Source organism: Falco peregrinus, chromosome 10 (assembly GCF_023634155.1).
Source record: "Falco peregrinus isolate bFalPer1 chromosome 10, bFalPer1.pri, whole genome shotgun sequence".
Classification (NCBI taxonomy): domain Eukaryota; kingdom Metazoa; phylum Chordata; class Aves; order Falconiformes; family Falconidae; genus Falco; species Falco peregrinus.
The window spans coordinates 23,384,909-23,407,870 of NC_073730.1; the positions used below are offsets into that span (position 1 = coordinate 23,384,909).

General features: G+C 38.5%; 1 protein-coding gene across 6 annotated transcripts in view; it reads left to right on the forward strand.

Annotated features, from left to right (window-relative positions):
• The window catches only part of ST3GAL3 (ST3 beta-galactoside alpha-2,3-sialyltransferase 3), a 184,118-nt gene that overhangs the window by 54,383 nt on the left and 106,773 nt on the right, over nt 1–22,962 (forward strand). For all 6 annotated transcript variants that reach the window (XM_055815364.1, XM_055815366.1, XM_055815368.1 and 3 more), the window contains one exon: nt 13,654–13,746. In XM_055815364.1, the coding sequence (XP_055671339.1) occupies nt 13,654–13,746 (93 nt within the window). The remainder of the gene's footprint in view (nt 1–13,653; nt 13,747–22,962) is intronic.

Genomic DNA, 22,962 nt, shown 5'->3' on the forward strand with positions numbered 1-22,962 from the left:
AATGAACCCTAGCTATTCACAACAATTCAGTTACTGGGCTATTTGTTGTTCATCCATCAAACCTCCCACAGTTGGGTGGGATGTAACTGCCATCCCGTTTTTTTTTTGTTTGTTTTGCTCTTCTTAGTTCATTTCAGTTTTTCTCAATTTTGAACCTTTGGAATTGTCATAAGGATTCCTCATGTGAGTCTCCGTTATCTAACTTGGGGGATTCCTGTGTTAGACACAGCCTCAATTGATGAAGAAGTTAAAGATTTTAGAACTCAGAATTACTAGCTACTTAGATAGAACTGATTTGTTACTTGATTTGTTAAGTACAAACAAAGTCAAAAACTTATGTTTGGTACTTCTAAAAGGGCCAGTTTCCTGAAGCTGGAAGTAATTATGAGCCAAACCATGTGGGAAAAGAATGTAAAACAAAAAATATGAATGGCTGGGCATTGTTTAGAGCAGTTTTATACTGTCTGCCCCAAGTTCAGTTTCACAAGAAAGAAATGTTAATGGAAAAACAGTTTTACTGAGAGTATAACGCAAAATAGTAATAATGTATTTATAGAAGATGTAGAAGTGTGCAGTAAATACATCAAGTTTTGTTCAGTTTGGATGAGGGGAAAAAGTGTTTTCCTTAACAACAAAAATTCAAGCAATCGATACCTAAGTTTGTGGTTTAGAACGGGTACGTCTGGACAACATTCTTGCAGGAATTTCTAAAGAATTTCTGAGGACTTTTTGGACTGTTAGGGATTATTAATAAATCTTCAAACACTAGGGGATCTCCATATTCTTGGCAGAAAGTTGATGTACAAATATTTTAAAAGCAAAAAGGAATGACTCATAAGCATTTCAACCCGTTTTTGATTCGGAGTACAATACATAATGGTGAATATGAGTTTCCACAAAAAAAACCAACAAAAAAACCATACAGTTCCAATTAGTGTAAATATTGAATAGGAAACACTTTTTGTTAGGTGGACTTGTTCACATGGATGTCCATGAAGGTGCCTGGTATGTGTGAAATTGATCTCTTCCTTGGTATGTTCCTCTCAGGACTGGGTTTGCACATCTTGTGTTCTTTTAACCAGACAGATTAGTTGTATAAAAACTGAGAACTCTATGAAGAAAAGGTTCAGTAAGGTGGAACGCTTACTTTACTTGTAGTTCTTCACCACAGTAGCATTAACCTAATTAAATATGTATTTGTTTGTTTTCCTGGGGTGGATGTGGTTACAACTACTTAACTTTACAAGTCTCTATTAACTGTTGTTTGAGCAAAAATTTTTACAGTGGTTTCATTCACAGAAGGCTAAATTTACTTTAGTTAGTAAAACCCAATTCAGGGTTTATCTATAAACTCATAAATGACATGAGGCTTTCCTGTTGCTTTATCCTCTTGGGAGAAGAGCATATAAAAACCTACGCTTCATGTTCTTCCTTCAGAAAACTGTTCAAAAGCTCAGAGATAAGTTACTTTAGTTTTGGCCAGCTTCTGCAATTGTAAGCTTGTTGGTTACTGAATATCCTCCTACAAAGACCTTCTTGATCTCTGAATAACTTACGAAAATTGAATAGATTGGGCTATCTAAGTATTGATCATTCCCAAAACTTCAGCTAAACACATTAGAAATACTGCATTAAGACCATTAAAGGAATTAGTCTCATTCTAATTCTAAGTGATAATCCAGTTTACTGCAAGGGCTAAACATTCTGTGGCATCATGGGTTTTGATACAGATTTATGTTAAAACATAGATGTTTATCATTGTTCACTATGACCAATATCAAGGATACAAAGTGCTAGCACACATTGTGGAAACAGGTGATTTGTTGCTGCCTGTCCTGAATGAAAGCATTTGTGAGCTTATCATGAAACTGATGGAAGTGTTGCCTCTGTTTGAAATCCCAAAGGCATGTATGTCATCACACAGCATCAACTCTTCGGCACCTTCCTGGCTTGACATAGATCCCTCTTGCAGGCCAGTGCTGTTCCACCTCCAAAGAGAAATCTACTTTCCTTTTGTTTTCCCTTGGAAGTGTTTTAGGGAATCCTCATCTGATGGCTGAATGGAAATCAAGTGTATTCCAGCAAAGGAACGTTACAGTGTTTATCAAGCCTGCCTCTGAAGCACGTCACTTGCTCTGAAGAACACTTTTCTATGGTATCTAGACACAGCTTAGTTGTCAGCTCCTAATTTATACTTTTTTGATTGTAGCTGGTTGTGAGGAGGTTTTTTGTAAATGGCGTGCATGGGAGGAGACAACTTACTTTAGTCAGTCTGCCTCTAAATTTGTCTTCTGCATTGCTGTAACGTGACCAGAGACGTCAAAGTTTTTCTGTCTCTATGTGCTAAGAATGCCGTACATAAATTTTAAGAATATGTAGTAGGTCATCAAGGCAGAGAAGAGTATATGTGTTTGTTCCACCAAAGACTTTTTGCACGCTGGGGAAGGGCATTAAAACCAAGACATACTTTTAACAGCTGTGATTATAATCTGTTAGGTAAGAAAACAATATTTCATTTATGCTGAAAGACAGCAGGAAGCCTTTTTGCTGTGCTTGAGAAGAATTGCCTAGCAGAAGGGAGGATGGTGGTCTGCCCAGTAGTGACATGCTGTGAAACCATGATGCTTAGCTTTCTACAGAGATGGTAGGCTGGAGAAACTCTTAGGTGAGAGAAACTGAAGGAACCCTGTTAAATATAATCCAGAGGTGTATCTTATTTCAGTTGTTCCATTCCCAATCTTATGACTGCAAACCTGACAGTAAGTCTTGCTTAGTAAAAATCTGTCTCGCTCTCTCTTTTTTTAAAAATTATTTGTACTGTTTAAAATTGTCCTAGGACTGAAGGACAGGTTAAGCTTTGATTAGGCTAATAAATTTAGAATATGTTTTTTTTCCTTGAGGAAGCATGACATTGCTGCTAGCATCCTTGGCAAATCTGTACTGGAGAAGTACTCTGCAGGACCCCAGACCTGACAAGGGCTGGTGAGGGAGCTGGTGGTGTGTGGTGCCCATTGCAATGAACACAACACGATGAAGGCTACTTTGCAGGAGGAAGGTTACTTACAGCTGTGTCGTCTGTGCCATGCCAGGGAGGAAGTCATGTAGCAGTTGTTGCTGTAAGATGTTTTTGAGGCTATGGATGTTTGAATTGTGAGGCTCAGATAAGGTTTTCTCTAGCTGTTTTTGAGAAAACCAAACAATTAAATTAACTTCTATGAGATACTTTGTACTCTTACATTACACAAAAGCCCCTGTGATTCTTTCTCAGCTCACAGCAGAAATGAAAACAGGCAGAAATGCTACTCCTGACACTAGCTGCAGCCCCAAGTCCTGCTCTCAGCAATGACAGTCATGACTACAAAGGGAGGGATGGAAAACTGACAGACCACGTATGTGCTGTTTCTTCCTTGTCTGCCTTGCAATCTGTTCCAGCTCGTTAAAGAAGGATAAACTGAAAAGCCAACAAAAAAAAAAAAAAAGTTTTTGATTTGCATGTTGAATGTGTTTGGATACTTCTGTTTGATTTCAGACCTTTAAATTCCTACTTAGAAATATCTTCCCCCTGGTTCTTTAAAGGGTTTAATCTTAAAGACCTGAAAAATGTGAGCAGTGTCCTATACAGCAGCAAAACTTCATCCTCTTCTAGTCGTGCTTTCTTACATCACTGAAGGAAAAATCCCCAACAGCGGTTGTGTCATTCGACTGTTTGTTTGTGACTCAGATGTGTACAGGAATCAAAGCTGCATTTTAACATCGTGAAACTTGGGCTCAGGTGATCTTGTGAAGTGTTGCTCTTTTGATGAATTAGCAAGGAGGAAAGGAGAGGATTTGTCCTGTTGAAAAGTGAAACTTATTTCAGTGCTCAGCCTTGGAGCTCTCCGTTAGCCTGTGCACCAGACATCTTAGAATACCACTTCTTTCTCTCTCTCTCTTTTGGAGAGCCATGAATAACCTTCTGATGTTCAGTGAAGTTAAGGGTGATACCAGATGGACGAAGGTCTGATTAATTGGGCTGCTCACAGTTCTTCGAGGCAAACTTTATTCTGTTCTCTGACTCACTGCGGTTACATATGGCAGTTTGGATGTTGGTTGGATGGTCTTTTCAGACAAGCAGCTGCTCTTTGAAGGGTGGGGGAGGGGGGGGAAAGAGGTTACCTTAGCAGAAGAGCATTCACTAGACCAATGTGTGGAGTACACAGGGAAGTTTTTTGGTCTGGGTCACTCTGCAGATGTTCTTACTGCTAAGAGTTCTGACTATTCTTAATTATTTGTCCTAAAGCAGTTTGGATTTTTGGTAGTTTCATAGGGGCATGCTCAGTTAGGGTACCCACAAGGGTTCCTCCAGGTCAGCATTATGGTCTCTATTTACAGCAAAGTTTCTGGAGGAAACGTTTTCTTCCCGATATGTAGCCTTCCTCTTCTTACAACTTCAGTGTGTTACTTATTAGAATAATTGATTTCTGTTTGAATTCATGACATCTATCTATAATACAGGTCAGCAGACAGCTTTTTTTTGAACTGCTGCTTCAGAGGAGTAAGAAAAATTCAGAGCCTTGTGACTACCTATAGCATTTTGTAAAACTACTGTTAAACCGTACTGCCTGATTGTGAGGTCACCTCTGCGTACAATCTAAAGCAAGTTATGCACTGGGCAGTGGGTTTTTTCCCTCAATTTCAGTCCAGCCCAGGAAAAAAGAAAAAAAATCTAAAAGGCCTTGCTATATCCAGCGTCTTTTTTTTCTTTAGTTAAGAGGATTTGATTTGTTGTTCCCTCCCTGGCTGTCCATATTTTCCAATGAAAAGTTTAAAGGGCAACCTTCATCACCCTCACCCCTGCAAAATTATAGAGGAAACTGGAAAGGGAGGGTCTTGTGAACTGTTCTTGTTAAAGATTGGCTGTCAGGTACCTGAGAGAATTTTTTCCAAGTGGGATTTAATCCCCTGAGGTTTGGTCGCTGCCAGTTGCATGTGCAATAGATCTGCCGCTACTACAACAGAAAGGGTTGGGCTTCCTTTGCAGAGAAAATAAAAATGGCCAGACCAAAGGCTCACCGGCCCCAGTATCTTTTCTCAAAGTGCTCCCTGGAATTGTTTAGTGAAGGAGAAAAATATACCAGTGTGAAGCAATCCTTGCTCCAGTGTCTTCCGTGGAGAGGAAGCTTTGGTATTCCCAAGTCTGGGAGACTGTTGGACCTCTTAATGGCTTTTGAGCCCATCTATACATCTGGCTTATATAACATACCAACTTTAAAGATTTCTTCTTTAAAGAAATCTACTGATTAACTGCATATTATATGAAAGAAGTGCTTCCTTCTGTCAGTGTTTTACTGTCTTTAGGACATTTAGGATAATTTTGGTTGACGTTCCAATGATAGGGGAAATAGTGAATAATAAATCACTGTTGTTCTGCTGTGCCAGTGTGCTGTCACACCTAGCTAAACAATGTGAATTTCTCTGAAATTAATTGTTCCATAGCCTGGCTGTGTTCTGCAATGAAATTACCTATGTTTTTCAGAAGGAAGATTTGGTCATTAAAACCTTAGTGTAACTGATTTTCTCGTTTGGCTTTTAAAACTGCAAAGTGCTGGATTTGGACATTCAAATCTAGTAAACTGTGGTATCCACAGATGTAAAACTGTTACTTCAGCTATGATGCTCAGGAATTCTTAGTTGATCTTTTTTTTTCCCCACAGCTTAGGCTTTGGGGGAGTATCTTTGGTTTTAGATGTACCGATTCCTACTAGTCTGAGCAGAGGATTCCTGGGTTCTAATTGCATTGAATTATTTATTCTCATCTCTTTAGCAACTTGCTTGTCTCTTCTGGACCTACACTACTGGATTCATTACACTACAAATAGAAAAACGTTGCTCCTGATCTGAAGAAAGTGTTGCCCATTTGTAGATGTAACAGATAAGGGTTGATGAAGACTTAAGGGTTACAGCAACAAAACTACATCTTTTCGATTTATCTTCTTGCTTTTCTTTGTTTGGCCAAAAATGGATGAGATAGGTAAGCATTTTATTTCACATTAGACTTTTAATTTGCTCACTTTTTATGGCCCTTGTGCTAAAAGTGAGTTTTGAGAGCTATTTAAGTAGAAAATCGCAGCATTTAATTTTTTCCAAGTTTTGAGAATTACAGGTTCTAATATTAGGGAGCATTATCATTTCTGACTTTGAAGAAATAGAGTTTATTTAGACATTCTTTAGACAGTTCAGTTTGTTCAGAACGCAGCTCGGATAGGAATCCCAATTGATTGCTGAGAGAGGTTTTTATTGACAACAAAGTTGAGTCCTAACATGTCCCATCTTCAAAAAAGCGTCTGTCCTCCATTAGGTCATCCTTGTCTCTTATCTGTAAAACCAGAATGTTGATACTTACTACTGAGGATGGAAACCAGTAATTTTGGGTCTATGGAAACTAGAATAGATAAAAGTCCAATAATACGTATTCAGGAATTATGTTGACTATCAGCAAGTTACTTCCTCATTCAGTTACAAGTTTCTTTGTCCAAAGATTAGTAAATAATCGAAAACTGCAGGAGCAGTCATCTTCACTTTTTTTATTTATTTTCTTTCTTTCTTTGGTAAACAGCTGCCTTCTGGGAAAATAAAATTTCTGTATCTCATGCTTTTTGTTTAGTCTAACAATTGGGATTTCAGCCAGTTGTTTTCTCCTTTCCTTGTTTCTTCAAGAACACAAACCCTCAAATGGACTGTTTTCTTTGTTCCTTATTTGTGTCTATTTGAACACAATTCTGCTTTTCCTCTGTGCTACTAGTCTTAAAGATAAGTTGTAGCAGAAACAGAAATTTTTTAAAAAGGGGAAAGTTTATAAAAACGAAAGGAGATCAGGAGATATTACTCAATTTTTGGAGGAGTATGCAGCATTAGGTCACATAGAAAATGTGCCATGGACTTTTCTTGGATTTTTTAATCTGCATCCTTTGAATCTGGTTTTATAAAGTCAGCATTCAAACAAAAACTTTCTAGCTTGAAAACTTCCAATTCGTTTGTCCACAAGGATCCCAACACTTTTTAGAAGTTGATAAAAGGTTATTGGATTCTGTGAACTGTAAGAAGTGGTGCAATGATACAGTCCTTTCTGATAGAGAAATCACTTACAGCTGTGTTTCTGTATTTAGCATTGCTGAGACTAACCTGAAATTCCTTATTCTACCTAGTGATCTAATTCCTAGTATGTCAAAGGGCAGGAATGGAGTTTAGTAAGGAAGTAGGATCCTTGTGCCGCCTTTGAGGATGGAAACCTCTTTGGTGTGTGTGTGCAAAGATGACATTTCACACGGGATGAATGGCATTGCCAGCGTTCGTGGTCTTCAGCCGGCAGCACCCCCTCCTAGCGTGCATTTCCCAAAGGGCAGCATTGACTTTGCATCGTGTCTTCATTCAGGGCTGTGGAGGTGGGTCACGGGTTTTAGTGGGATGGCTTTTAAACTTTGTTTTCCTGGGCTAGTTCAGTGTAACCTAATCTTCTTCAGCTGGTGTTCTTGAGTAGTCCAAATAAATAAATAAAAGTATGTGTTGATTATCTTTGCAGTTAAGAAATTAATTTCACGAGAAGCCACAATTCTTAGTGGAGAAGCAGAACAGGACATTTCTTCTAGTGTGCATCACATCTTTTCAGAAAAAGGGATTTGGGCCATCTTTCCTCGTATTTGGTCATACAGCCTCCTTGAAGAATTTGCTTACATACTGAAGTAACTTTTGAAAATATTTACATCTGTTTAGCTGGCAATACTGTGATAGATGCATTTCCTGTCTCTTTCAGTGTAAGCATTCTGCTTTTCCTCTTCTTTCTATCTCCTCATTCCTTTCTTTTGTTTGTTTAGTTTTTCCTCAGCTGGAACTAGAAAAATAGCAAGTATCACATGATCAGGCTGTGCAATTCTTTGAACCAAAGTTTGGAAACTTCTAACAGAGCTGTAATCAGAGTTCCTTAAACTTCTGTTTCAGTTTTCCTAACCTGTGCTGCCCTCCTGTTGAACATGGAGTTCCAGCCATGTACCAAGAGAAGGGTTCATCAGCTCATCTTGTTTCCATAGTGTCGTGCACTCGAGGAGATTCCGCCTGTCAAAATGACATGATAATCATGACTCTACTTATAAAAATCAGATGTGAAAATACTTTTTTTTTTTTTTCTTTAAGCCCCTTGCTGTTACCGGTGTATGGGAATTGACTACAATATAGGTGAAGGCTGCTGTTGTTAATGACCTGTGTTGTTAATGACTTTTCTTTCTCTGACTGAATAGCAGTAACTGAAGGAGAGTAAAAAAGCTGCATCCCCAGACCTGCTAAAGGTGTTCTCCCATGTTTTTAAGTGAATTGGTAGTTGGTGTGAGGCTAACAGTCTTTAATGAAGGGGAGAGTTGATGTGACACTTACTTTCCCATCCATCTCTTTAACAGAAGTCCTTGCCAGTTAGGAAGGGAAAGCTGGTTTATGGTTCTGTTTCAGGGTGTTTTTTCCCCCCTCAAATGGGATTTGTTGCTTTACAAGTTTATGAGATACTATGAAAAAAGCATATTGAGGACTGGAAGCTGTCTATTTATTAGGCTACAACTAATGTATAAAACAAATACCATTCAAAGATCTGTGACCCTTTGATATTAATTAAAATATAAACCAATGCACTTCCTAGCCACTCTGGTTTTGTCTTCTTCAGTGTCTTGTTTGGTGCAGTCCTGGAATTTTGAAGCAAATCCCATAATTGTTTCTTACTGTATGCTGATTGAAATGTAGCCCTGGGCTTATTTGGGGGAAACCAAACTGAAAGCTTGTTGCATTTCATAGACTCCTGGAATAAATATTTGATTTGGACATAAGAGTCCAAACTAAGACTTGTCTTTTTGGCCAGTGCTGTGCCTTGTATGTATGTGGTGGATACATCTGGCCTAGGGAATCTGACAGGAGTCCAGTCTAAAATAAAATGCCCTGAATCTCATATGATGTCGATACGGGGTCTCAGTATTAACCGCTTTGATTTAGCAATCTGCTCTTTTTTTGTGTGTGCCAAATTACTTGCTAATAGTATTTCATTAGTACTTCATAATAACCACTGTGTTTTATGTGCCTTTCATTTCATGTTCTCATCACATTTCCTATTCATTCTTTAGCTATCATGACATACACTTTGTAGAGCTGCTGTATGGGTATAAGACTCAGGTTATTTTGGACCAAAGAGAAAGAAACCCCAAGGTGAAGGGTCAACCTAGAGAGCACATTGCCAAAGAACTCCTTTTTCTTGTTTCAGAAATATTGCATGTATTTTATGTGCAAGAGTAACAGCAAGAGAAATCAGTCCTCAAATAAGACAATTCAAGATGATTAAGTTTTTGAATTTTTACAATCCACAATTTAAATTCCATGTGGAGGTCAAAGTGGCAAAATCTGTCTCTTTAAGTAGGTTTTGTAATATTCAATTACGTGAGCTTAGTTATGGTCATTTTTTTTAGTAGTCCAAACACTTGAGTTTGTATTACTAATTTTTTTAAATGGATTTAGATTCCAGTCCTATGAGGATGACATGCTGTCCCTGATTAAGACATGATGAAGGAATTAACCATGATGACATTTTCATATTTGAGATTAAAGAAGGCACACATCTGCCAAATAGAAGCAGAAAGAAAAATCTTGTTACTTTTCCTAAACCTCTGAAAGCAGCTGGATTTTTAACTTACCTAAATTGTGAAATTTTGTTGACTGATGTCCACATAACTGTAGAGAAGCACAGAAAGTCTTAAGAATTCTTAAGAATTCAGGTTGTGTGCTAGTCTTACAGGAGAAAAGTCAGGAAAAAAAACAACCAAGAATGCGTTTTCTTTTTAGTGGAATAATAGAATTACTTCCCTCTGACTTCACCCTCATGCAGGCACTTGTTTAAAAATTGCAGATGTTTACAGTTATGACTCTCAATTGTTTTCCTCATTTATTCTGAATAAATTTATTATCTTACTGTTTTTTCTCCTGCACAAAATTTGAGCAGAATTAAAGGGTCTGCAGTGTCACCTAATTCTGTCCTTTCTGCCGTCTCGACAAGCTCTTTACCTACCTCAACCCAACTGATTTTTTCACTGTAACAAGGAGCATGAGGATCAGGAGCTGGAGTAACGTGGTTGGACCTGGAAGATGCAGAGGGGATTTGCACCTTTGTGATATAACAGTCATGATAGCCCTGGCTGGCTTACCACAACAGCTTTCTGTGGGATCAGGATAGCCTTGGTTTCCAGGCACAGAAATGGAGCTGATGAGATGAAGCTATTTACTAGTAGAGCATTAAGAGAGTAATATTGTTTGGTTTGGTGCATAGTTCTTGACCCATCTCTTGTAAGCAGCATTCAGGACTATAAAATGAGAATTAAACATAAGCTCTGTTTTGGTAATTTGTCAGGCAGCCTCTGCAGAAGGTACTTCCAGTAATACTGCTGCTTCCATTTGGAAGTAAGAAACATAATCAAAGCAGCAGCAATATATGCGTCACTGTAATAAGTACACTGTCATCAGATGTGAACGAGGTGCTTATTCATACACTTTTTTTGTTACAGAACTGTATACCTGCTAACAGCAGTGTGATTTTACAAAGCTGGATTTGTTTGAAAAATGTGTACTTCTACATGGGATACTTCATGCAGGATATTTTGCAGTCTGATTTATGGAAGAACAATCTCTGCGAGATCTGTGAATCTTGCAGGAAAAAAAAACACAAAGCAAATTTATGTTATCTAAAATGATGGTAGCTTGGATAGCTTCATGTGGTAGCAGAATGGTAGACAGCAAGGCTGTATTCAGCCTTACTCTAAATGTTTCCCTTCGAGTTACACCTAATGTAGGCTTATCGTTATGAGCATGCTGGCAGTGACAGCGTGTAATGTGTAATCTGAAGAAATCAAACAAACAAAATGGGTCCCTAAAAGGATTTAAAACATAGACTGCCCATTTCTAGTTTTCTGTAGCCTGCTGACTCAATATGTGGCTAGAAGAACGGAGATAAGCAAATGTTGAATGATGCGAGATGGCAGCTTCGGTTGGCTTACGAGAATTGTTCTGCCTCTGGCACTCTGGATCATGAACTTCATCACATCCAAGAAATGTTAACAACTCTGCCCCTCAGGCTTCAGCAGCTCTGACTATCTTTGTGGGTTTTGTGATTGACAGCTCCACCATCAGTATGCAGCTCAGATTGGCATTCTGTGCCACTCGCATGCATGAGGGCTTCAGCCTGCTATTCTTTTGCAGAAACACCATGATGGGCATCTGAGGGACATTTTAATTTGATAATGAAAGCGCCATTAAATCAGAAAAGAGAAAAATGCCTGTGTTTGTGGCACAAGATACTTTGTATGACCACTGAGGTCATTTGAGAAAGGCCTGCTGTTGAAATAGTTATACAAGTTTGCCAGCAATGACTCACTACCGTGGTGCCTGCAGATAAATTCCAGTTGCTTTCTACTTGTTTTTGAAGATTTTGGTATTAGGGGTTTCTGTATGTTGCTTAAACAATAAAAATCCAGCAACCCTTAAGTTTGCTTGATAGAAATTAAGATTTCCCACATTTCTTCATATCTGAAGTGCTGCAACAAGCTGTGGTCTGTACACCCTGCTGTCCTTTTTGGCTATGTCAGAAGGTGATGTATTTTAACACCATTAAAACCTTCTGTTTTGTCAGCAACAGGCCGTTCCTTCCTGTGCCTATTTCTAAAGAGATTCTGACTGGAGTCAGAACAAAAGTCATTCAGTGCCACTCTTTGGCATTCAGAATTCTAGGTGTTCACATCTTGGATGCTTTCTCATCTCTGTCATTCAGAGATACATATTGTAATGCCACCTGTGGAAACTGAGCTCAGGGATGTGGGTTGTACTAGACAGTGTTATGTCTGTATCTGTCTCTCCATGTCTATATAATGTATTTTAGAGAAATCTAAACTTTGCTGTAAATAATTGACAATTTATATGTAAATAGCCAAATGTATTGTTCTGCCATCCTATAGATGAGGAATTGTGATAGTTTTGGTCAAAACGTGTAACATTTTACTATGCAGGAATTCCATGGCAGAATTAGAACTGGGTCAATGTTCTTAAGATTTTTTTGGTTTTTTCCTCCGCAAAAGTCTTAAGAAATTATATACTTATAGTAACTCTTTATTTTCTCCAGTTTATTTCCTCTTCTAGCTGTTGAAGGTTTAGATTTTTATTCAGAAAAAGGGATTTATTTTTTTTCTTTAAGAACTATAAATTTTTAGGAGGTTTTGTACTGTATACAGTTAATTGTGAAATGAACTCTCCATCTTTTGATCACCCACCTGGAAGGCTAGTGGTCTCTCAGGATGTGATGCCAGGACCAGTACAAGGACAGTTACTACCATTTCAGCATGGAGTTACTTTCATTCAGATACGTAGTTTTGCCAGCCAGGGTTCTGTTTGCATCACTGCTCACAGTCCCTCCAGGACCTAGTCTTCAGCTCAGGGATCCACTTAGTCAAAACCCTCTGAATCCATGCTCGTTACATTTAGCAGTAGTTTACTACTTCAGTGTTATTGGTGATGTACATGTTGGTGATGCCTGGAAAAGAAAGCACGGTTGTGATAATAACGGGCTCTTGAAAATTATTTTTGTGGATCTACTATGCGGATTTGTACTCTCATCTTCATTTGACTCCCTACTGTTGACCTGTAGGGCAAAAACCTTTCTTTCATTACTTGCCTACTGCTAACAAAATGGTGTAGCAAATACAGTATTATTGATCAACTCTGCAGTAGTTAACACTTGCAACTTCCACTGAATGTTGAACATGTAACTGTAAATGCTTTTTTTTGGAAGCAATATTGATAATTCTCATTCTGTGACTGACAATAAAGTATCTAGTGTTACTCTGAAAGCACAAGTGAGTTAACCTGTGGAATGTTTTTGTGAAATGGATGAATGTAAAAATTTTGCAGGTGGTGAATAGGGGCATGAATTGCTTGGTTTTTCCAGGTCACTCGGTAGATCTATGGTAAAAGTATGTACTGGACTTAAGTTATCTTTTCTTGAGTTGCTAATCTTGTTTCTATATGAAAACTAAGTGGAACACCACCCCCCCCCCCCCCCCCCAATATTCTAAATTTGGCCCCGAAATAACTATGCAAGCTGAATTAAGATACAGATCAACAGAACAGCAGCAATGTCATCTGTTCCAAATACTGAAAGCATGCATCCCCTGATGGTAGCCTGTCAGAATTGCTGCTCAGCAGTTTGTTTCAAATGCTTGAAAGGTATTTTCTAAATAATACTTTTCTATAATTTTAACTTTGATCATACTTTAGCATTATAGCCAAAACAAAGTGCTGTTTATGTTTTCTTCCTTTTGAAAGGTTGAAATCTTGATATTTTTCTTCCATGAGCTTTACCTTCCTAGGTATGAAAACCTTTCAGTAAAACTAGTGGTTTAGTGCTAATTCAGATATCTTTAACTCTGCCCTTTGTTGGTTGTTCTCCTGTGATGCTGTATTGCAACAAATAGATACCTGTCTGTGTTGGCAATAATTCCTCACAGCTGTTTTTCATAAAAGCCATAAGGAAAAAAAAAGACTTGGATGATTGCAAAACCCAGTCCATAGCCAGGAGAGTCGTGACTCTCTGCTTATTTTTTTTCACAGGCCTCCAGAATTGGCATCAAAGTATGCAAATTTCTCTGAGGGAGTATGCAAGCCTGGTTATGCATCAGCGCTCATGACTCTCATCTTCCCAAAGTAAGTAATTCACCGGGTTTTTTTCCCCTCTTCCCCTGATGATTTCTCATCCCTCAAGGTGGGTGATCTGCAGATTGTTTTGAAAAATGTCATCGCTCTGTCGCTTGATCAGTTCAAAGGGAGACTGGTGTTGAAATTCTGGGCTTGAGTGGTCACTGGCAATGGCTTAATTGGTTTCAGTCTGACTAGGAGCTTGTTCAAAGGGTAGAGTGTTGTCTGTGTTGAATAATAAAACAAATTGTATTGTTAGTGCATGATACAGACGTGTGGCCAAGCTCACAGGTGGTACCAGATGATGCAGTCTTTAGGAAGTTCCAGTCATGAAGTAACAGCTAAGTTATCTGGAGTAGTAAACTGTGTGTGGGTTTTTTGGGTGTGTGGTTTGCTTTTTTTCAGGGGTTTTTTTTGTGGGTTTTTTTTGGTTTGGGTTTTTTTTTTTTTTTTTTTTTTTTGAGAAAGCATCCTTGAGGTGCCAGGAGGCTTTGCAACAGTGTTTTCCAAAGAGTCTAAGACATGTTATTAACAAGTTATGCATCTTACTGTGTTGAGAAGTTACTGTTAGCTGAAGTGTTACTAGTTTCTTCAGAATTTTTTTCCCTCTGAAAGGGTGGAACGTTGCTGTACTATTTCATAGTTCTCGGAAATCAGGAATGTAATCATAACAGATCAACCAAAACTTACCTTTAAATTTGGCTAACGGCTTTCTCTAATGCACCATGCAGCTTCTGCATTTCAAGGAGTTTGTAGAATGGCTGGAAGACAGTTCAGAAGATAGATTGGCAAGAACTTTATACTGTTGAGGCTCAAGGATCTTAATTTGGTTTGTCAAATGGAAAATTTGAATGGTTATATCTGACCTTTGTACAAGCTTTAAATGCATGTGGAAAACATGCTCTAGTGCCGCGATCTCTTTGGCAAAAGAGGCTGTGGACTTCTTAACGTAACTAGTACTTTTCTAAAGATATATTTTATTTCTTTTAAGGAGGGAGTTTCTATGACTTGCACATATAGAGGTTAGGGTGGGTGACCATGGCCTTCAGGTGGTATATCTCTTTGTTTTTATTGGTAAACGTGGTATCTGCAAACTTGAAAAATTGAAAACAAAGATCTGACATTGCCTTGTAACCAGCAGATACTACAGCCAGGCCTTTCAAACAAAATGCTAGGCATTGAGACTATGTTCTCCATCACCAGTGTAGAACAAACAATTATCAATATTATCTTCTGTGTGAGTTTTGGAACTCTGGTTAGAACATAAATACTAGAACTGAAGGTAGATACCTTACCATCCTCTTTTAAGAACTTTGAATACTTTTAATTCTGTGTCTGTGTACCTATTAAATGTAAATAGTACAGAAGAGGGATACAAGGTAATTTAACTGTGGTAAGATGTCTGCAGCTAAAGCCTTCCTTTCTTTATACAGCTGAAACAAAACTGCCTTTTCCAAGGCATGGCTGTTGTTACATATTGATTCTACAGAGATAAATTATATACACTGAAGAAGGAAGACTGTTTAGTAGTTAGCAAGGCCAGAAATGTACCATTAATGGTCCCTTGTGCAGATTTGTTTCATGACACAGGACACACTTTCTTCCAGTAAAGTCATCATGGATCACAGACTAGTTAGCTTGATTTAAAGATTTAAATTTATGGAGAATCTGGTAATAATGTGCTACATTATTGCTGTGGATAAACTTATTATTGAAAAAATATTAATCTTAATTTCTATAAGACTTTGGCTTCAAGAAGGAAGTTTCTGCCTGCTAGAATCCAAAGTATTATTTATTCTCTGCTTCAGTAGCTACTTACAGATTGCTGTTCAGTCACCTCCTCCTTGTAGCTGACAGCAGTGAACTAATGCCATGCAGAGAGGTAGTAACTTGTCTCTAGCTAGGTGGTTGTTGTCTTGATCATACATTGAAAAATCATATTGATAGTTCTAAAGATAGCCTCTTGCTGGAGATTTATGTTCAGTTACTTCTCTAACATGAACCCTAAACCTTACTAAGGCAAACATTATTTTTCCAGGATGTCCTTTAGTTCTTTATTAGTTAAATTCAGTGTCTGACATTTCATTATTTTACCTAGGATTGGTGTAAGGATGGCTGACCAGTAGTTCTGCAAAGAATTCCATGCTACACTTAAGATTCTTTCTCTTCTGAAACCTCTCTCATACTCAAACTATGCAAAGTTAGTATTACCAAGCCAGGTATCATAATTTAATATATTTAGAACTCTTAAAGCGAAATTAGGTTGCCTGTTGATTTAAGAATTTGAGCTGTATGATTTCTTTTATTATAGCTTTTGTTTTCAGTTGTTTGTGTCATTAGGAAAACATAATCTCTGTGGCTGACGTTTTTCAGGCTTGGTCTTCACCATAAAATGTGTGGGTTTGTTGGGTTTTTTATTATTATTTGGATAAAGTTGGTTTGGCTGTTTTCAAGCATGAATAAAATGGATAAATGTTTTTCTATTCTAAAGGTTCCTGACTTTTTACTGCAATTTTAAATGTAAATAGGCAAAATATGATGGAAATAGTTGGGATAGAATAAATATTTTTCAGAGGATGTAACTCTTCTTGATAAGTGCTTCTTTAATGGTGAAAATGTGAGTTCAGACTTCACCAAGCATAAGCAAGTGCTGGATGGATTAAAGAACAATGCCCTGAGAAATCTCAAAATGTGGTTGCTGGTAAGGAAAGACTAAATTTTTTTTTTTTTTCATTGTTATGAGGTCTTCAGTTGATCAGTTCTCATTCCAGCACTGCTCGGTGCCTTCATTAATAAACCTAGCTGGAAAAAAAATCCTAGATCAAGTCTGCAGATGATACACTTATTAGAGAGTACTAAATAAAGGTTTGATTACTTTTAGAGAACAGTCTGGATTGCCTGATTTAAATGGCCACAGTCCAACAAAATATATGTTAATACATCCAATATGAAATAAGACATCTGGGAGGAACAAATGCAGATTATATCTTCAAGATAGAAAACCTTTGTCTTGGAAACAGATGCAGAGAAAGCTTCGTGTAATCTCAACAAATATCATAGCTGAAATCCTATTTCAGGTTCATATGTACACACATAAGTTGAGAAATTTTGTGAGTGGCACTGATTTAAAATTGAAAACCCACCACCCAACCCACCCCTCCAAAACCCCACAACCCAAGACTTCTAGAATACTGTGTCCAGTTTTGATGGTGAATAGTCCGAGGAGGGAGGGGAAATAAGAGATTGAAGGGAAGCCACAAAAATGGATGAGGACTGGTTTAAACAGTAAAGTAAACAAGGCTCCTAGAAGTAAGTCATCTTTCTGAAGCAGGAGTTGTATCCAAATGAGGAGAATAGGAAAGAGTATTAACTTTGGCAAGTTAAATATAAACCATAATGAGGCAGACAAAAAAAAATGTTGAGGAACAACTTTACAAAGACATAAAAAAATAACATAAAATAAAGCTTTTTGTCTAACTGTCAAAAGCAGAAAGCCTGCCAGAGATCCCAATGGGCTGATAGATGATCATAATATTACATGTGAGCTAAGGGAAGGTAAAGTCGTAGTAGAGAAGTTATTTGCATTGCTATTCAATGTAGAACAGTTCCCCGTGGAGCCTTCCTTTCTGGGGGACCGGCTGGGGGAAGCTGACAGAAGGTTGACGTTTTGGAGCAAATCAGCACAATGAATTGTTAGGAAAAGTTCTCACTTTGTGAAGAGCTCGGTGGTGAAGTTGCCGAGTTACACGCAGTTGTGTATAATCATGGCTTAAATTGGCCTCGGAATGGAAGAATGAAAAGCAGTAAACGTGTCAGGCTTTTCAAGAGGGGCCTGTGGAGCGTTTGGGAAACTGGAAACTAATAGTGAGCCTGGTTTCTGTATCGGGCACTTCGGTAGAAACTATAAAAAAAGAATAAAATTTGTGTTTGTTCACAGGAATAAAAGCGATGATAGAGGTCAGGTTGTCTTCTGCAGGAGGAAGTCCTGCCTTGTAAATCTGCTCATGTCGTTTGAATGATTGGGTGAGCATTTGCTAAAGGGGATTAAACTTAATACAGTATGTCTGAATTTCTTAAAAAAAAACCCAAACCACCTAAACAAAGTGAGCCACCAAAAAAATCAACCAAACGGTGTTTTGAAGGTTTTTGGGGAATTAAACTGGTATAATCCTGTAGTGGCTGGGAAGGTAAAGGTTAGAAACCGTATGGAAAAGAGTAAGGTTGGACGGTACAGGGATGTTACCCCTGGGTCCTCTGGAGAATGTGTGCTGGGAGCGCTGCTGCTCCAAGTGCTCATAAACTATCTGGAACGGAGGATGAATAATAAAGCACTGACACATTTTTCTAGGTAGCAAGCCCCAAAACTGACTGTGAAGAATATCAGAGGGATCTCACAGTGCTAAGCGATGGGACAACAAAATAGCAGGCCAAGTTCAGTTCCGACAGACCTAAGGTAGTGTTTGTTGAGAAGATTGATCTGACAGTGTGTACCTGATGGTGGACATCATTATGCCTTACAAATCAGGAAAGAGATCTTGGAATTACTGTGGTTGGTTCTGTGACTTACTGACTAGCGATGGTTAGAAGACCGTGAACATATTGGGAGGTCAGTGCAGAAAGCCCAAGAATGTTATGGCACTGTATAAATACCCACTTGTGCCTCTGTCTTGACTAACACACCTAATTCTCTTCAACTAATTCTTGAAACAGATCTAAAAGCATTAGGTATATATAGTGGTAATAAAGACTAAACAAAAACATGGAAACCCATGCTCAGAAAGATTGTATAGACTTAGACTTCCCAGTTTGAGGTAGAGCAAGCAGAAAGTATTCACAAGTACGTGTAACATGTTGAATGGCATGGAGAAGATGTTTAGATGATTTTTTCTCTATTCAGAGAGATGTAATCATGTACCTCAAGATTTGGAGGTTTTAAATGTAAATATTATGCACCAGGTTTAAAATAAACAAAAGGAATTGCTATTTCATGCTATTTCCAGTTACGTTTTTCTGAGAATGACTTCCATAGCGGGCAAAAGATTAACAAAAATAGAGACAGACAGTCAGGTTCTATTGACCTGCAGTACTCAGAAACAGGCATGGAAAACTCCTAAGGTACAAGAGGCTGGAACCTAAATGGATGTTGAAGGCAGAGTGTGTAGCTTCATATATTCCCTGTTTCTTAGGCTTTTTACTGAAATATTGGGCAATGGATACAAACAGCAAGTATTGGGCAAAATGGATGTTTGGTCTCATCCATTGTGTCCATGCCTGTGTTTTTGTTTTGTTCGGTTCTGGGTTTTGCAATTATTATGCCTTAGAGGGAGACTGGCATAGCTTCAGAAGAATATGCTGTAATCTGAATCGTGACAGTGGCTCCCCACCAAGAGAAATGGATGCATGATCTCAGACCTGCATCTCAGTGTAGGAGCTGGCTAGCTGGGCTGCATCTGCTGCTCACTGTAAATGAAGGAGTTATCCAATTCTTCACTTTCTAGGACAATATGATTCTGCCTCTTGCAAATCTCCCAACAGCAGATAATGACTCAAAGTGCCTGAAGTAAGGTTACTGGTTTTGGAATGGCACAAAGAAAATGACAAGTGGCTTTCGTAAAATGGTCCGTGAATTAGACTACTATGTTCAGTGAATTAGGCTATTTTTAGTAGGTCTGAGGTCACCTACAAGTCTGGAGCTAATGCTTTGACCTTTTTGTAGAAGGCACTAACTTGTGTTTGCAGTGGTAACACTGCAGTCTCCTGCGTGTCTGGCCTTACTGTGGAAACGATGCTGCCTGTGTACAGTTCTTTCTATGCCCTATTCTTTATCAAATGAGAAAGGGGACCTCTGCCCACGGTTTGTGGCTGACATGCCAGCCTGGGACAGTTCAGCTACTGACAATTTTCCAACCACAAGCTCTTGTAAGTTGGCAGCTAATACCAGAAATTAGAGGAGGTGGTAAATAGAGCAGCAATGTCTGCAGCCTGCAGACTTGCAAATCTGTCTGGTAGGAGAACATGGGAATGAAGGGAAAGGGGAAATTCAATATGCAACAGATCTGTAGGTGTTGTGATCTCAATGGTGAATTTTACATTTATGATTAAGATACATAAGACTATTTTTAGCACCAAGGGTATGATCATAACCATCTCTTTCTAGTCAATGGGTACTAAGAAATATTCTTATATGAATCATAAGTTTCTTTAAATCAGTTCAGAAACAAAATTAGTTTGTTTTTTTTATTATCTGGTGCAAACTTTCTATTGATGAGCAATTGGTGTTTTCTTCTGTGTGTGTGTGTGTGCGCTTATTTTTCAATACTGCAGCATGTTCCTCCGCTCAGGAAAAACAGCTTTCCTGTAAACTCTTCTGGGTTTATATTTTCATGCTGAATTGTGTCTTTGTACATAAAGTTCAAAATTTTTTAAGCTTTCATATCAGCAGAGAATGCATGACATGGATTTATGCAAGCCATAGAGATTTCAGTGGCTTTCTCTCAAGTCATTCTTCTGTCTCCCCCTTCCCCCCCATGTTTAGTTCCCCCTTGATATTGTAGGTCATAGGCTCCTGTGCATTTCTTTGCTTCCACAGGCCAGTGGTGTGTAGCTGGGACAGCTCTAGAATGCCTGTCTCTGGAGGGTGCAGGGTAGACCCCTGTCTCCTTGATACCAGAGCTTGGCAAAAATTCCTTTGCCATGGCTGTCTTGCAGGTATGGTTTATGCAGCTTTTATACTTCAGAAAAAAACCTGTTGCATACATTCTTACATGCAAATGGGGGACAGGCTTCAGATGGACCGGAGCTTTAGCAAGGGGGTTAGCAGGGGTCAGGATAATTTAAAAATGTGGTCCCCTCATCCCAAATATTTCCCCATTAGTTTCCATGTGCCCTTCCAGGAAGCTGTGCCTCTTATAATAAGCACTCAAGAGCATCTTTCCATTCCATGCTTTTTTGTTGCTTAGCTATTCAGAAAAAAACATTTTTTAAAAGAGAATTTTTAATCCTCTGCTTAAAACTGACTTTATTTACATTTGGCTGTCTCTGTGCCTCATGAATTCCTGCCATACCCAGCATGGGCTTGTACTGAAGTGACAGGGAGGGCATGAGCTCAGTGCATAGAGACTGTCAGTGCAGGTGGCTGCTTCCTTTGTGATTAACTATTTAAGGAGAGCAGAGGAAGCCAAAGGATGGCAGCTTCACGCGGTTTGTGAGAGCTCACTGAAGAAATAGGCTGGATAATTAGTTTGCCACTGAGGATTGCTATGGGAATTCAAAACTATTCCCTGACTGTAACATGATCCATCTGTTGTATATTTTGTGGTCTCTTCAGGTACAGTGGGTAGTATCTTAATTTTTTAAGATATATAAAATTGTATATATACCCTGAATTAGTTATTATAGGGGTTTTTTTGGTCTTCTAAATATATGTATAATGTACATCTCACTTTGAAATACACTGAAGTGGTTCATTTTGTTAATTTGAACTGTGAAAACAGTTTGTGTTCAATGAAAGAGTGGACACTTCTCGAGGCTCCCACTGAAGTCAGGGTCCCTGTGTCCCAGACACTGCTGTGAGAAAGGCTTTCTGCTTTCCTTCAGAACAAGATCACTGCTGTTGTAGGAATGGGGAGTACTATTCTGTTTTCCAGAATAATACAGTTATTTCTAAGTTGTGAACTTCAACAACAACAAAAAAGGACAGCTTTGCAAATGTACAAATAAATAACCATATTTGTATGAGCATGTATGATTGTAATGGAAACAATAAACTTAATCCATGCCACCAAATAAGCATATTTTATTGTGCATGTGTGTTTGGGCTGTTGCTGTGGCCCATCTGCTCTTAAAATTATACCAATAAGAATGTTTAACTTTCAGGAAAAATCTTGCAGCAAAGATTGCTTGAGTATCTAAATGCATTTGAGTGAATGAAAATATCGGTGAGCCTGAAATGAAACGAATGAAAAATATCAGTGAGCTTGAAAGTTCCACTGTGTATGTAATATCACTGTGGTTTTGAGACACGTCTTACCTTCTTTTCTTTTCCTTGCATTCCCCAAAGAAAGTGGTTTTGGGTATCTCACTTTTCATTAAAACTCTGACTTCGACTCTCTGAAGGTTCATCTTTATTGGTGCAGCCCATCATCAGCACAGAGCCCGAAGAAGTTCCCTGGTATCTCTGAGGCTGTGTATGTCACTGGTGATTTCCACTTGCCGTAGAGAAGAGTGCAGCTTCCCTCAAGAGTTTTGTAAATTGGGTTCAAGAGTGGATAATTGTTCTTTCTGAAGTCCCTACTGGTGTTTTTCATCAAGATTCCTATCTTGGGGTAGATTTCAAGTCAATCTGTTTTCCTCTTCTACCTTTGCTGCCTCCTTTCTTACTGTCACACTGTTCTATGATTGAAAAATTTCAAGAGTGTCAGTGCATGCAAATGCTGGCACCGAGCAAATGTACGTTAGCTAAGAATATGGATGAAAAGCAAGTCTGATAATTTATGCAAGATTATTAGACCAAATTAGAAACAGTCTGGGGAACCCTCCAACTCTACATTAGGCAAATGAAGGTAAAAACGGGAAAGATTGAAAATTCTCTTTGTAGCAATGTGAGAAGTCACTTGAGAATGTTGTTCAGATAATACTGTAGAAGCTCTGAGTCCAGTGCAGTGTGAGCAGCCGAAGCTCCTTTGGCAGTTATTTTCTTGGTACCTTTTACTATAATTCTGAGCTAACTATCCAGCAAAATAAAATCCGTAAATTAATTGCTAAATACTGTGGAAGAAATGTTGTAGCTGTTTTGATAGTGTCAGGGATGAAAGTAGCTTGGTGAAGTTCCTGTAATTTCCCAAGGACACTTGTTCACTGGTTCAACCCAACCCAAATCACGTGAAATGCTGGAAACCAAGGTAAGAGCATTACCACGTACTGCAGTGAAGCTGACTGTGGGGGGATGGCATACTTCACTCATATTACTCACCTTGGTTTTTTAATTCTGCTTCTATTTTGCGAAATTTGGAAGATTTACACATTCAGAAAAAAGTTGCTTCCTTTTTGTGTCATCTGCCGCACCTTTAAGAACAATCACGTCTTTTTCTCTCCTGAAGCAATTTTGAGTCATTGATTTACTTGCACAGGAACTTTTCTGTGTGCAAGTCAGGGTTTACTGCTTTACAGGTTACTCCACTGTCCAGCTTACAAACCAGAAAAACTGTGTCTGAGTCTCATAAGTGT